The sequence below is a fragment of the Monodon monoceros genome, unplaced genomic scaffold, assembly GCF_005190385.1.
Source record: "Monodon monoceros isolate NGI ecotype Baffin Bay Population unplaced genomic scaffold, NGI_Narwhal_1 Super_Scaffold_7, whole genome shotgun sequence".
NCBI lineage: Eukaryota > Metazoa > Chordata > Mammalia > Artiodactyla > Monodontidae > Monodon > Monodon monoceros.
In genome coordinates this window covers 42443766-42458281 of record NW_021703784.1, presented here as the reverse complement: position 1 = coordinate 42458281, position 14516 = coordinate 42443766, and the positions used below count along the sequence as shown (strand labels likewise).

General features: G+C 34.3%; 1 protein-coding gene across 1 annotated transcript in view; it reads right to left on the bottom strand.

Annotated features, from left to right (window-relative positions):
* Positions 1 to 467: 467 nt before the first annotated feature.
* The window catches only part of NOX4 (NADPH oxidase 4), a 145243-nt gene continuing 131194 nt past the window's right edge, over positions 468 to 14516 (bottom strand). The window contains exons 16-18 of the mRNA XM_029209577.1: positions 12676 to 12744; positions 10979 to 11079; positions 468 to 992 (exon numbers count right to left, since the gene is read on the bottom strand). Coding sequence (XP_029065410.1) covers positions 872 to 992; positions 10979 to 11079; positions 12676 to 12744 — 291 coding nt within the window. The 3' untranslated portion in view covers positions 468 to 871. The remainder of the gene's footprint in view (positions 993 to 10978; positions 11080 to 12675; positions 12745 to 14516) is intronic.

Genomic DNA, 14516 nt, shown 5'->3' with positions numbered 1-14516 from the left:
ATAAACTGCATTGGGAAAAAAAGTAAATAAAAATAATAGAGGCCAAAATGCTGAAAAAGGAAAAAAGTTATTAGTCTATATGTCCCTTTATAATTTATAGTAATGATATTTTCCTCAGTAAAATGCAATAGTAATAGATTAAATAAATTGGGGATAGAAAGGACTGATTAAATCATTGCGTCTAACATGTGCCAAGGGAGGGCAGATTTCCCTAGACTAAGGAACAAAGAAGAAAGAAGAATATAAAAATAGGTATTATATCAACATCTGCAAAAGGCTCATTGAACATAAAGTCTACGGATATTAAGTAGAGGTATTAGCATCAGTAGTAAGCAAGATTAGATACTGACACAAAGTACCCGTATCAATGGCGTCCTGTGCTATATTTTCAGACTTCTAGTATATTTACCTGGAGCTTTTCTAAATCATAGCTTCTCTGTTTATACTCACGTAGAAAATGTAATCTGAGTTTCAATGAATTTTTAATTTTGTTCAATCTTGCATTTGTTCAACCAAAAACAATTTAAAGAGGACCAAAGCTATCAGCCTCTCAGTGAGCAACACCTTACTAGGGAGTTTTTGAATCTGCCATAAAAATCAACAGTGTGCATCTAATAGTTTTCTTTTAATTTGAGCAGTGAAAAGTGAATAATCACATCAAATATTCTTCAGGGCCTCTTTGGTTTCCAGATTAAACATGTAATGTGACCTGTCATCTTGCCACATTCTCTGCATTTCCATTTTAAATAATCATAAATAAGAAAACCTTGCTACTCTTTGGCATGACACAGTTGTTTGATCCAGCTGCATTTCAAAGTCTTAGAAATTGCACTCATTCCTTCTTTAGAGTCCTTGTTCATCTCAAAGGTTTTCAGCTGAAAGATTCTTTATTGTATTCAAATCTTGTCCCATATGAATTGTTTTGATTACTCAGTTTATGAAGAGTCTTAGAAATTGAATTAGGTCCACAGCAAAAAACACCAACTGTTTTCCTGGAAAGACAAAGGGAGAAAATGGAAAATCAGGTGGAAAATTTGGCAGGACATGACAAGAAGTATCTTTTAGTAGCATGTTTAAGGTGTTAACAAAGTTAATTTCTTGCTGCTTTGCATACAAATAATTTTCCAATTATTACCAAATATAAGTGACCACCGGGAAGATATTTTATTTACCTCATGCTTTTCATGCCAGAGATCAAGATCATTCAAAGAATATAACTATGAGCACATATTTGTTTATGAGACAGAGTGAGCAGTCTGCATGTCATTGATGAGGGCAGAAACGAAGTCAAGAGCTGCAACTGATAGCTGTCAACTGCTCCACATTTGACGTATGAATAGATTTCTATCCACCCTGGACCATATCAGTTCTTCTCATGCTAAATGTTTTACAGACATTTTTTCCCCCTAAAGATCCCATGGATTTTCATGGGAAGTGGTGAATAAGTGTAAAGAAAGGAAAGCTATTACCAATTTGAAAGGCTAATTTTCAGTGACTAATTTATATCTACATTATAACAAAAAGCATACTAATCTGGATACATTTTCTTTTTTATTTATGTGCCACAATAATTGTAACAAATACCAAGCAGGTTTTATTATTTGCTATATTTGCTAACATAAAATTTTGGTAGAGAAATTATACATATCCCTAACAAATAGAATAAATAAATCCCACAAAATTATTACTATTTCATATTGATTTCCTGTAAAGTTTGTTGATTTGCATTGAATTCTTCCTATGATATCAAAATGATTGACAATTCTTATCATATCTTGGACAAATCCAGTATGTATTCATTATCTGAGAATAACTGTTGCTGAAAAAAAGACAGTGAATCCATTTAAATGGGTACCAAAATTTATAATTAATACTGAAAAAAGTTTTATTAAAACTTTTCACCTTGAAAACTGAAACAAAGAACTACAAAATAAACTTCTACTTGCAGCCATGATGGAGAAATAGGGGCTAGATTTACCCTCTTGAATTAAAAAAATAGGACAAAACAGATAACATATGAAACAATTATTTTCAGATACTGGACAACAGGCAGCACTGAACTGTCATCCCTGAGAAAAAAAGAAAAAACAAGGTGAGCCCGACAGCTATCTCTTCTTGTGACCTGAAGGCAATTTAGAAGCTGTAGCACAGAAGAGGGAAACTCATGCAGAGACTGGTGGTCTTACTGAGTTAAAGAGAAAAAGAATGGAGTTCACGAAGGCCAAAGCAGCTAGAACTTGATATCAAAAGAAAGAAGCTCTGGAGATCTGCAGAGGAGTATCCTCAAGTCTTTGGCTCAGTACTAATCTCCTCATATGTGAGAGGAAGCCATGTGAAACTGGGTAGAGAACTACCAAGGAGTCAAACAACTCTGAGTTTACGCAAGGCTGTCAACAATTCATATTCCCACAAGCCCAAATGGAAAGCTCTAAATATAATACATTGGCAATGGATAGTGTACTAAAGTTATTACCTTGTTTGCAAAGGGTAGGGAGGATGTTGGTAAAATTAGCCCAGATTGGATGCTGCTCTGGACTTATACTAACAAAGCTTAATAAAAGCAAGCCTTGAAAAGATCAAACTGACAGACTTCCCTGGTAGTGCAGTGGTTAAGAATCCACCTGCCAATGCAGGGGACATGGGTTTGAGCCTTGGTCTGGGAAGATCCCACATGCTGCAGAGCAACTAAGCCCGTGCACCACAACTACTAAGCCTGCGCTCTAGAGCCCGCAAGCCACAACTACTGAGCCCGCATGCCACAACTACTGAAGCCCGTGTGCCTAGAGCCCGTGCTCCACAACAAGAGAAGCCACTGCAACAAGAAGCCTGCACACCGCAACGAAGAGTAGCCCCCACTCGCCACAACTAGAGAAAGCCCGCATGCAGCAACAAAGACACGATGCAGCCAAAATAAATAATAAAATAAATAAATTAAAAAAGAAGAAAGATCAAACTGAACCCAAGTAACAAAACTGTATGCCAAAAACAATTCCAACGATATTGAAAAGAATAAATAAAAATTTGGAGTTTGATGTCTAAACTTCAAAGTGTATAGCATTTAATAAAAAATTATCAGGAATATGTATAGCAAGAAATTATGAACTATAACTAGAAGTGTTATGGGTTAAATTTTGTCCCCTTTCCCAAATTCATAGGTTGAAACTCTAACTCTCAGTATCCCAGAATGTGGCTGTATTTGGATATAGGGCCTTTAAAGATGTAATTAAGATAGAGCGATGTTGTTAGGGTGGACCCTATTGCAATCTGACTAGTGTCTTTTTAAGAGGAGGAAATTAAAGAGACACTAGAGGTGCACATGCACAGATAAAAGACTGACCATGTGAAGAGGGTAGTCATCTGAAAGCCAAGGAGAGGTCTCAGAAGAAATCACCCTGCTAGCATCTTAATCTTAGACTTCTAGCCTTCAGAATAGTGAGAATATAAACTTCTATTGTTTAATCCATCAAGCCTGTGGGATTTTATTATGGAAGTCCTAGCAAACTAATACAGGAAGAAAGACAAGTCAATAGAAACAGGATGAGAATGACAGAAATGATGGAATTATTAGATAAGGTCACTGAAACAGTGATGAGAAACATGTTTCATATGTTCAAAGAAAAATATCGACATGATGAGAAAGGAAAAAAGATTTTATAAAGGCCTAAGTGGAAATGCTAGAGATTAAATGCAATATTTAAAATGATAAATATACTGATGGGTTAACAGAAGAATAGGCACTGAAGAAGAAAAGATAAGTAAACTTGAAGATATAGCAGTAGAATATATCCAAATGGAAGCACACAGAGAACAAAAATTGGGCAGAAAAGTGAAAAGAGCCTCAAGGTCCTGTGGGACAATACCAACCAGTCTTTCATATATGTAATTATAGTCTCGACATAAAAGAAGACAGAGGGAAAGAGAAAAAAATATTTGAAGAAATAATTACCAAAATTTTTACAAATTTGATGAAAACAAACAGATTCAACGATCTAATGAACTCCAAGGAGAATATGCACGCACGCACACACACACACACACACACACACATAACAACATAAGGCAAGTTATAATAAAACTCTTAAAACCAGTTACAAAGAGAATAACACAAAAGCAGCTGACAGAGGGTGGGGGCAGAGACACACTACAAATGATAAATAGATGAAGGATAGACTTCTTGTCACAAACTATTTATGTCTGAAGGCAATGAAGTGAAATCTTCAAAGTGCTGAAAGACAAAAAAAAAAAAAAGCAACTATTCTATATCAAGCAAATTCTATACCAAACAAAAATAACTTTCAAAATTGAAGATAGAATGTAAACTTTTCTAACAAAAGGTGAGGGAATTCATTACCAGCAAACTAGCACTATAAGGTATATAAAGGGAATTCGTCGGGAAGGAGAATGAAATCAGATAGAAATGCGAATCTTCCCAAAGCTGTGAAGGACACCAAAATGGTGAATCTGTAAATAAATACACTGTATATTTTGTCTAATTTTTAATCTCTTTAAAATATAATTGATATTTAAAACAAAAGTAATAACAATACATTATGGAGTTTATAGTATATGTAGAAGAAAGATGAACAAGAACAACAGTCAAAGAGATGCAGGGTGAATGGAAGTACATGAGGTAGTATAATATTATTTGAAGTACACTGTGATAAGCTAATGGTGTACACCATAAACCTAGAGCAATGCTTCTCCAATTTCAGCTTCATCAGCATCACCTAAGGCACTTCACAGACCACAGATAGCAAGGCCCTATTCCTAGATCCCCTGATTCAGCAGATCTTGGATATGGCTCCAAGAATCTGGTTTTCCAACAAGTTGCCAGGTGATGCTAGTCCAAGGATTGCAACTTGGGAAACAATTCCTTAAAGAAATAACTAAAGTCAAACAGAAAGGTATGGCTAATATGTCACTTTAGGAGAAAAAGATGGAATCATAAAATAACACTAATTGAAAAGAAAGTAAAGAAAGAAAGAAAAAAGGAAAGAACAAATGAGATAAGTAGAAAGCAATAGTAAACTGTTGGACTGTAACTCAATCCATAGGAGCCAAGATAACTCAATGAGGAAAAGATACTCTCTCCAATTCATGATGTTGGGAAAACTGGATATTCACATACAAAAGAATGGAACTGCACCCTATCTCACTCTACTCCCAAAAATTAACTCTAAAGGAAATAAAGACTTGAATATAAGACCTTAAACCATCAAATCTTAGAAGAAAACACAGAGGAAAAAACTCTTTGACAGTGGTCTTGGCAATAATTTCATGAAACTGACACCAAAAATACAAGCAACAAAAGCAAAAATAAATAAGTGGGACTACATCAAATTAAGAAGTTTCTGCATAGCAAAAGAAATGATCAACAAAATGAAAAGGCAAGCTAGGGAATGGGAGAACATATTTGCAAACTACATATCTGATAAGGGGTTAATATGTAAAATATATAAGAAATTCATATAACTCACTAGCAAAATAATAATAATAATAATCCAATAAGAGGAAACTCTTTCAGCTTTTCACCATTGAGTAAGATATTAGCTGTGGGCTTATTATACAGGGCCTTTATTATGTTGAGGTATGTTCCATCTATACCCACTTTTTGGAGAGCTTTTATCATAAATGGATGCTGAATTTTGTCAAAAGCTTTTTCTGCATCTATTGAGATGATCATATAATTTTTATTCTTCAATCTGTTAATGTAGTGTATCACTACATTATAAAAAAATAAATAACGATATTGAACCATCCTTGCAATGCCTTGGATAAATACCACTTGATGATGGTGTATGTTCCTTTTAGTGTACTGTTGAATTTGGTTTGTGGTGCTGGGAAAACTGTACAGTTACATGTAAAAAGAATGAAATTAGAGGCTTTTCTCACACCACATACAAAAAAGAATCTCAAATTAGAATAAAGACCTAAATATAAGACCAGAAACCATAAAACTCCTGGAAGGAAAAATAGGCAGAGCGTTCTTTGACGTAAATCATAGCAATATGCTTTAGGATCTATATCCTAAGGCAAAGGAAACAAAAGTAAAAATAAACAGGACCTAATTAAAGTGAAAAGCTTTTGTACAGCAAAGGATACCATCCACAAAATGAAAAGATAACCTATTGAATGGGAGAAAATAATTGCAAATGATATGACTGATAAGGGGTTAATATTCAAAATATATAAACAGCTCATAAAACTCAATATCAAAAGAAAAACAAAAACAAACAACACAGTTAAAAAATAGGCAGAACAACTGAATAGACATTTTTACAATGTCTATTCAATTCATTTTTACATTTTAAATGTTGGCAAGGTTGCGGAGAAAAGGAAACCCTTGTACACTACTGGTGGGAATGTAAATTGGTATAACCAGTATGGGAAATAGTATGGAGGTATCTCAAAAAATTAAACTATCATATGATACAGCAATCCCTCTACTGTGTATATAACCATAGGAAATGAAATCACTCTCTTGAAGTGTTACCTGCACCCCTATGTTTATTGCACATTATCTAGAATAGTCAAGACATGGAAACAACCTTGGTGTCCATAGATGGATGAATGGACAAAGAAAATGCGATGTGATGTGATACACACACACACACTGAAATATTACTCAGCCATAAAAAAGAAGAAAATCCTGTTATTTGCAACAACATGAATGAACCTTGAGGGCATCATGATTAGCACAATAAATCAGACAAAGGAAGACAAATGCTGTATGATCTCACACATTTGTGGAATCTAAAAATCCCAAACTCACAGAAACACAGAGCAGATTGGAGGGTGCCAGAGGCAGATGGGGAAGGTAGGGGATGACTGAAGACTGACAAAGGGTTACAACCTTATAGTTACAAGAGGAATAAGTTCTAGGATGTAATGGACAGCATGGTGACTATAGTTAACAATACTTATTGTATATTTGAAAGTTGGGAAGACAGTAGATCTTAAAAGTTCTTATCACACAAACACAAAATTTGTAATTATTTGAGGTGATAGATATGTTAACTAACTTTATTATGGTAGTCATTTTGCAACATATACATATCAAATTGTTATACTGGATACAATATTATATGTCAGTTATTTTTCAACAAAGCTGGAAAAACGAAGAATATTTTTAATCTATGTAATGATAAAATGTAATTTATTTTGTAATGAATGCAGTATAATAGTAAGATGTAAATAGTTTAATCACTACAACTAAACCCTAGAACTAAAAAACTTCAAAATACATGTATCAAAAACTGATAGAACTGTAAAGACAGACAAATCTAGAATTATAGTTAATGACTTCAACACTCTTCTTTTGGAAATTGACAGAACAAGTAGACAGAAAATCAGTAAGTGTACTGAAGACTTAAATACCACTATCAACCAACTGGAACTGATTGATATTTATAGGGTATTCTACCCCAAACCAATGGAATACAAATTCATTTTTAGTGCCCATGGAACATTCACCAAGACAGACCATATTCTGGGCAGTAAAACAGGTCTCAATAAATTTTAAAGGATTGAAATAACAAGGAGTACGTTTTCTTAAAACCCATCTGAACCAGAAATCAAGAACAAATACCCCTATATTTGGAAATTAAACAACATACTTCTACATAACCAAAAAAGAATTCACATGGTAATTGTAAAATTATTTTGACCTATATAAAAATGAAAATAAAACATATCAAAATTTGTGGTATGTAGCTAAAGTGGTGTTTAGAGGAAAATTTATAGTATTAAACACTTTTATTATGAAAGAACAAAGATCTAAAATCAGTGACCTATGGTTCCACCTTAAGTAACTAGTAAAAGAAGAGCTAATTAAACCCAAAGTGAGCAGAAGAAAGAAAATAATAAAAAAGTATGAAAATAAATTCTTACACTTAATAAAATTTAGGTTACTATCAAAACCAGAGCTAGACACAATGGATTACTTAAAATGAATAAAACTGAACTACTGAATTTATACCACCAAAAATAAAAAAAGCCATAGTGCAGTTTTCATTAAGATGAAAAGGGAATGAGACATTTTGGCTGTCTGTATACAGTCTCTGTCAACACTGCATTATGACAATAAGATACCATTATTTTCTTTTTTGGCTTTCATAGGGCAAATATAGAGTTAGATTTTCAAATTTTGCAAATTTCCTAAAGGCTTATCTTAAATTCTTCATAATAATATCATTAGTTTTAAAGCACCGTATATGATCATTTTCTTTTTTACATTTTGTTATTCCATTATTATTAACTAGTTTAACTCTAGGAGATCTTTGTTTGTGTAATTTGAGGAGTTCCCCAATGTCACTTTCACTAACAATGAAATCCTACAACTTTTAATTAACATTTGTAATTAATTTGCACTAATTTTCATTAGGTTGCTGCAATCCAACAATCATCTAGAGATTTATCTACAAAAACTCTGTAGAGATGGGTAGAGATAGACTTAGATGCTAGCAGAGAATGTTGTTTGGGGGAAGATGTTGGGAACTAGTTCCAGAAATGTTCAACATATTGGTGAATATTTTCCTATTATACCGATACTCGTTTTTCCATTCATTTTTAAAGTGTGTGATCTCATATAATGAAAGCTTATTCACGCCTTAGGGATTATTCACTCCTTGTATTACAGATACAGAGGGTCGAGTGACTTGACCCAGGGACACAGGAGCAAATGTAAGAGACCAAACCTAGGTATCCTTAATCTGTTTTGTTTTTAAAACACCATGTGGCAGTAAAATATAGATATATCTCAGAAGAGTTTTCCCTACTCCAAAGGCCATGTAAAGTTCTTTCTTTCTCCCTTTCCATGATGCATACATTCAACTAAGTTAAGGTATGATATGTATTTTTACTATAAATAACAGGAAACTGGATCTCAGGTATAATAAATAATTTTTTAAAAGACATAGAAGGAAGAGACCACTCTCATACATGTGTGCAAATTAATATGCCTCTCTTCTCTATTTTTATCTCTTTATATGCTCTCAGCAATGTATGTACATGAAGTTAACCAAAATTTTACATCTAAAATGAAGTCTTCTATTTAAATAGTGCCTTTTTCCAGTTAACAAACCTTAAGACGTTGATCCATTCTTTTCCTAGCTACGCTACATAAAAATCCTTCAAAAAATAATGCATTTGATGTGCCTGCCCAGAGCAAATACATAAAATGAAAGTGTACAAAATGTCAACCGTAGATGGTGCACACTTGCTCTTCTTAAATAAGCTTTGCTGTTTAAAAAAAATGAACAAACAACCAAATAAATATACAAAATCCCTCTCAATATGAACAGTATAACAAATGAGAACTCTTGAGAACTAACCAAAGAAACCAAAAATCCCAATGTAATTTCTTGCAAATTTCTCTACTGTTTGGGGGTTTGGTTTCAGAATTGAGCAAAAACAAACAAGCAAAACAAAGAAACAAACTATCAAAGTTTTCAGCACTATACTATGAAAACTAATAAAAGAACGTTTGTCAGGAGTCAGTTAAATGTCATTAGGGAGGAAGGAGTCTGTGGTGCATAGCAAGACCCAGGTGAGTATGACAAGATGATCACATCTAAGGTGGATGATTTGGGAGAAAGAAGGGAAAGAAATATAACAAAAACTGGGTTGACTTTTTTTTTTATTCTATAGTTCACCTTTAACTAGCGCCCTGAATATTACAAAGGACCTCTGCTTTCCAAATAATGCTTTCCTCTTTAACCCAAATTACTTCATCAAGGAAGGAAATCTAGGAGTGCTTTCAAACATGGTTGTAATCTGAATTACATGGGTCACTGTATTCCTTTTTAGATTTTGCTTCTGGGGCTTCACACCATGATTCCTAAAACAAAATCTCTGAAGATGAAGCCAAACGCCATGATGAATCCATGATTATTTCAGTAGATCATATTCATCCATAAATTTATAAATCGGGGCTTTAAAAAAACTCTCCATCTAATAAGCTGTCTCATTCATTTACAATCAAATACGCTTTTTATATTTATCAAAATGTATTCTTAAAATTATGAATTAATCAAATATATGCTAATAATTGTAGCATAATTCAATCTAGAAGAAAACGATGATCACTGGTGCCTTAGAGTCACAGGAAATTTTAAAAATTAAATCTTCTATTTATATACATTCTTATTGCAGGTGTGTTTAGTTTAGCAACAAAAGTATGGTTAGTTTAAGTGTAAAATTATATTGAATTTTAATAAAATTCTGCAGGATAGAAATACAAGTTCAACTAGACAAAAGAGTGATGTAAAATTTCTAACTGATAGTGAAAGCTACAAAACATACAAACATACAAGGTTGGTATCAAGAAACTATGATATTTAGATTCCAGTAGATATGTTTAAAAGAGTTACATTAATTTTAAAATGTCAGTATCTGCAGTATGTTAGAAATTATAGCCTTTGGAACTATTTAAACTTATGATGAAACTTTTTTGATGCCAACTTTAAAATGTGTGAGTAGGTATATGGTTTTCAAAATGCTTTTAAAATTCTTATAGACCATTGCCCTGCACTATGATAATTTTACAGAAGACAAACAGGCTCCCTAGTCTGTGCCCAAAATGAATGCTTTCCTTCAGCTGTATCGCTTCAGATCACAGACATATAGCCCTCCCTCGCTTGCTAATGTGATTTAAAAAAAACTTTCCCAATGATTACCTGATTTATGCTATTGGAATGAACACCCTTTATAATATGGATCTAGGTAAATTTAAAAGTAGGTAGGAGAGTCTAGTTCATAAATAGACTATTTTTAAGCCAAATTTTAAGTATTTGGCATTACAGATGCTTGAGGTGGTTCCTGCCTTGCCTCCTCCTTTGGTAGTGATAATTGAGTGTTTTAAGTGACTCTGTAATTTGTAAACCCATTACTAAGTAACCTTTAAAAACTTAATGTGATGACTTGGGAATATTTTAATTTGATCATTAGCCACATAAATGTTTTGAGGAATAGTACTTACCCTCTGTTATATTTTGCTATTTCATTAAACAGAAGTTTCCACCGAGGACGTCCAATAAAAAGTCTTGAATTCAGTGCTTGATATTTTTCTCCAATTATCTTCTGCCAGAAAGAAAGCACTATATTTTATATGACACAGAGTGGGACAAATAACCCAGTTCTCTAACATCATCTTTGCTGGTGCTGTGGCTTCCTAACAAATTGCTGTGATATAAAGAATATAAGTATCATATGGCAACCTATTAGGTAAAGTCATTTAGAAGCATCATTTCCTCCCTCTTTCCCTTGAAAATCCATTACCTTCTTGAATGCCATTATTACAAATGGCTGATTTTCCTAGACTTCAGTTAGTTGCATCATTTTTAAGTAACTGCAGCGTTAGAGAATGCATTCTAATTGCCTACTCTCAAAAAAGGCGCAGCACATAAGCTTTATTGAAGCGTTTTCGTACAGCAAAGTTATCATATTTGGCTCATTATATGAGTAAAATACTATCAATTGTCACCATAAATTTGGGGAAATGATCCTGGACATGATAGCCTAAAACAGAAGAGCTCCAAATTTGGGATCTGTCAAGAAACAACTTCTAACGTACTGGTGCTTGCAATTAACAGACTATTAGATCTGAATTGGTGATAAAGAGAGTGAAGTGAGAAGAGACAATAAAGTGTCTGTGTCCCAGGCAGACAAACTGAGAACCAGATGTAATATATGCTCTGTACCTTAATTACAGTGAAACCATGAGGAATAATGATATTGATTTGCTTCTTTAGAGTATAAAATAAAATGTTTTTACATACCAAGTAGGGTAGAAATCTGACTAAAAAAATAGGCTTAGATTAGTTTCAAAGTAACTGACAAACATTCATATTTTGTATTCAAACTATTATAGAAAATGTATGATGGAAAATACTACAATAAAACTTGTGAAAGCATTCATGCTCAGGTCTGTACAGCTCTTCAATGTTGTTTGTAAACAGTTTCTTCATCTATGATATGGGGATTGCAAAATCATTTACCTCTTGAATATGTTGGAATTACATGAGATAACCTATATGAAATGCTCAGCACAGCGTCTAATAGTGAAGTAAAATAATGCGTGATGACTGTTACTTTATTTAGTTTCCCTTGAAGAGAAACAAGCTTAATTGTGTATGATCTTATCTTCTCTCGCCACATAAAACCTCCCCTCGGGGCTTCCCTGGTGGCGCAGTGGTTGAGAGTCCGCCTGCCGATGCAGGGGACACTGGTTCTTGCCCCGGTCTGGGAAGATCCCACATGCCGCGGAGCGGCTGGGCCCGTGAGCCATGGCTGCTAAGCCTGCGCGGCCGGAGGCTGTGCTCCGCAACGGGAGAGGCCACAGCAGTGAGAGGCCCACGTACTGCAAAAAAAAAAAAAAAAACCTCCCCTCGATGAACATAAGCACAAGACTATTCGCTTATGTCCTCATCTCTAGATGAGGCAACTGTGGAGAGAAGAGAGATGAACTAAAAGGTCTGTTCTGGCTCCCTGTGAAAGGGAGAATACGGTTGACTTCAAGGACAAGGCATGAGTTTGCTGGACACATTCCAAAACAGGCTTTCCTCTGGGAAACGTCTCTTCAAACCACCTGCAGAAATTTTCTTCCACACAGCCCCTACAGTAAATCTTCTATTCTCAAGAGGCTTGTTTAATTTACAATAACATCCAATCACATACCTGTAACCCATCTGTCTGACTGAGGTACAGCTGGATGTTGACATAGTCAGGTCTGTTCTCTTTCCAAAACTGACAGGACATAAAAGTAAATAGACATTAAAATTTGTTCTGTATACACAGACTCTCTCCTATCCTAACATATGTGATTCTACGATTTGTTAAGATGTATCGTGTCTTATCACAGCCAACATCTACGAGCAAATGTACATATATACATACATATATATGTACCACAGACATGGCAGATTCTAACATTAATAACCTGTCACCTACTGGTTTAATTAGTTATGATGGAGGTAGTGGACAGGATTAGTTCTCTGTTATCTTCATAGATATAAAATCAAACACGCTAAATGTTACACTAATATTCCCCTAAATCCTCCCCAATTATTTCTTATTTTATTCCCTAAGAGCCTCTAAATTTTACTAAAAAGTTCACTCAGAAAGAATATGATTTTTTAAAAGTAAAAAGTGATATTTAATAGGCATGCTAGGAATCACAAAAAACAAAACAAACAAAACCTGGTTCCAGTTCCTACCTTCTTCCTATTCAGCACTGGTTTCCCTTGTATAAAAATGTATGAGGCAGCAAATATACCTGCCAAAATAAAATAGTCTGGAAAAGCTCTCAAACATTTTGAAATCTTGAAAAATAAACTGACAAAGAAAAATATCTGAAGAAAAATGAATTCAACAAAGGGGGTAAAAGGGTTTTGTCCCCATAGGCTTCCTTTTACCAGAAGGCAAAAATGAATCTGCTAATGACTCTGGCCTAGTTCTGACTGAATCCTGACTTCTGAAATCTACATTTAAAAAAATATTATTCTTCTTAAGGCCTCCTTTCACCACCCTGAAATAAGGAGATGCTGAAAGATAAGGAAAAGGAGTCAAAAAGTAAAAAAAACAAGAAGTAGAAGAGAAGCAAGGAACACAATAACCATGGTGTGCTCTGGAGAACAGAGATGAGTATCTGATGTGTAGAACCTGAGGAAAGGCTTAGAAGAGACCAGCACTTCTTCAACAGCCAAACTATTTCTTGAGAATCAGTGGGCATAGTAGGTTTGATGGAGATGGTATGGCTTTGCTGGACCTTATTGCAGCAAAAGGATCAATTGATTTCAAGTACTGTTTTTACAGAGTGTGAAAGTAATAATTTTTTAATGAATATATATTGGGGCTCCAAACAGAAGGTTCAGGAACGCAAAAGAAGTCATTTTGCAAATAGAGAGTAATTAAGTGAGGTTACATCACTCCTCTGGCACCCTTTATAATAGTAAGGGCACCTGGCAGGTGGCTAGAGACTTGTTTCTACTGCCATCACTGTCTAACCTTGAGATTTCCAGGGAGTTACTCAACTTATAAAGGCCTCAGTTTCTTCATCAGGACAATGATAGAGTTAAATGACATTATCCTACAGGTTTCTTCTGGATCTAAAACTATACATTTTCTGACAGGTGGAAACTCTAAGTTATAAAATCCCAATAAAAACACATTTTAAAAACTTTTAAAGTGATAAGTGATGATTCTCTTATCATAATAGTCTTAAAATATAATCATTAAATTCCATACCACAGCTGCCTCAAGTTATACCCAAACACTAAAGTCATTTTAATGCCCTTCAGGAATTGAATCAGGGTTTATGAATTTTAATTGTGAGGAAACAGGAATTTCCAGGTGCCAGTAATGGATAGCACCTCACAAAACACATGGCTTGCATTGAATTTTGTCTTAAATGTCTACCAGGATGCTCCTCTGAGATCACCCCAATAACTCCTGCATCAATAACTGCTGTTTGGAAGTAAGATCATCTATACCATTTTTCTAGATTCCACATATATGCG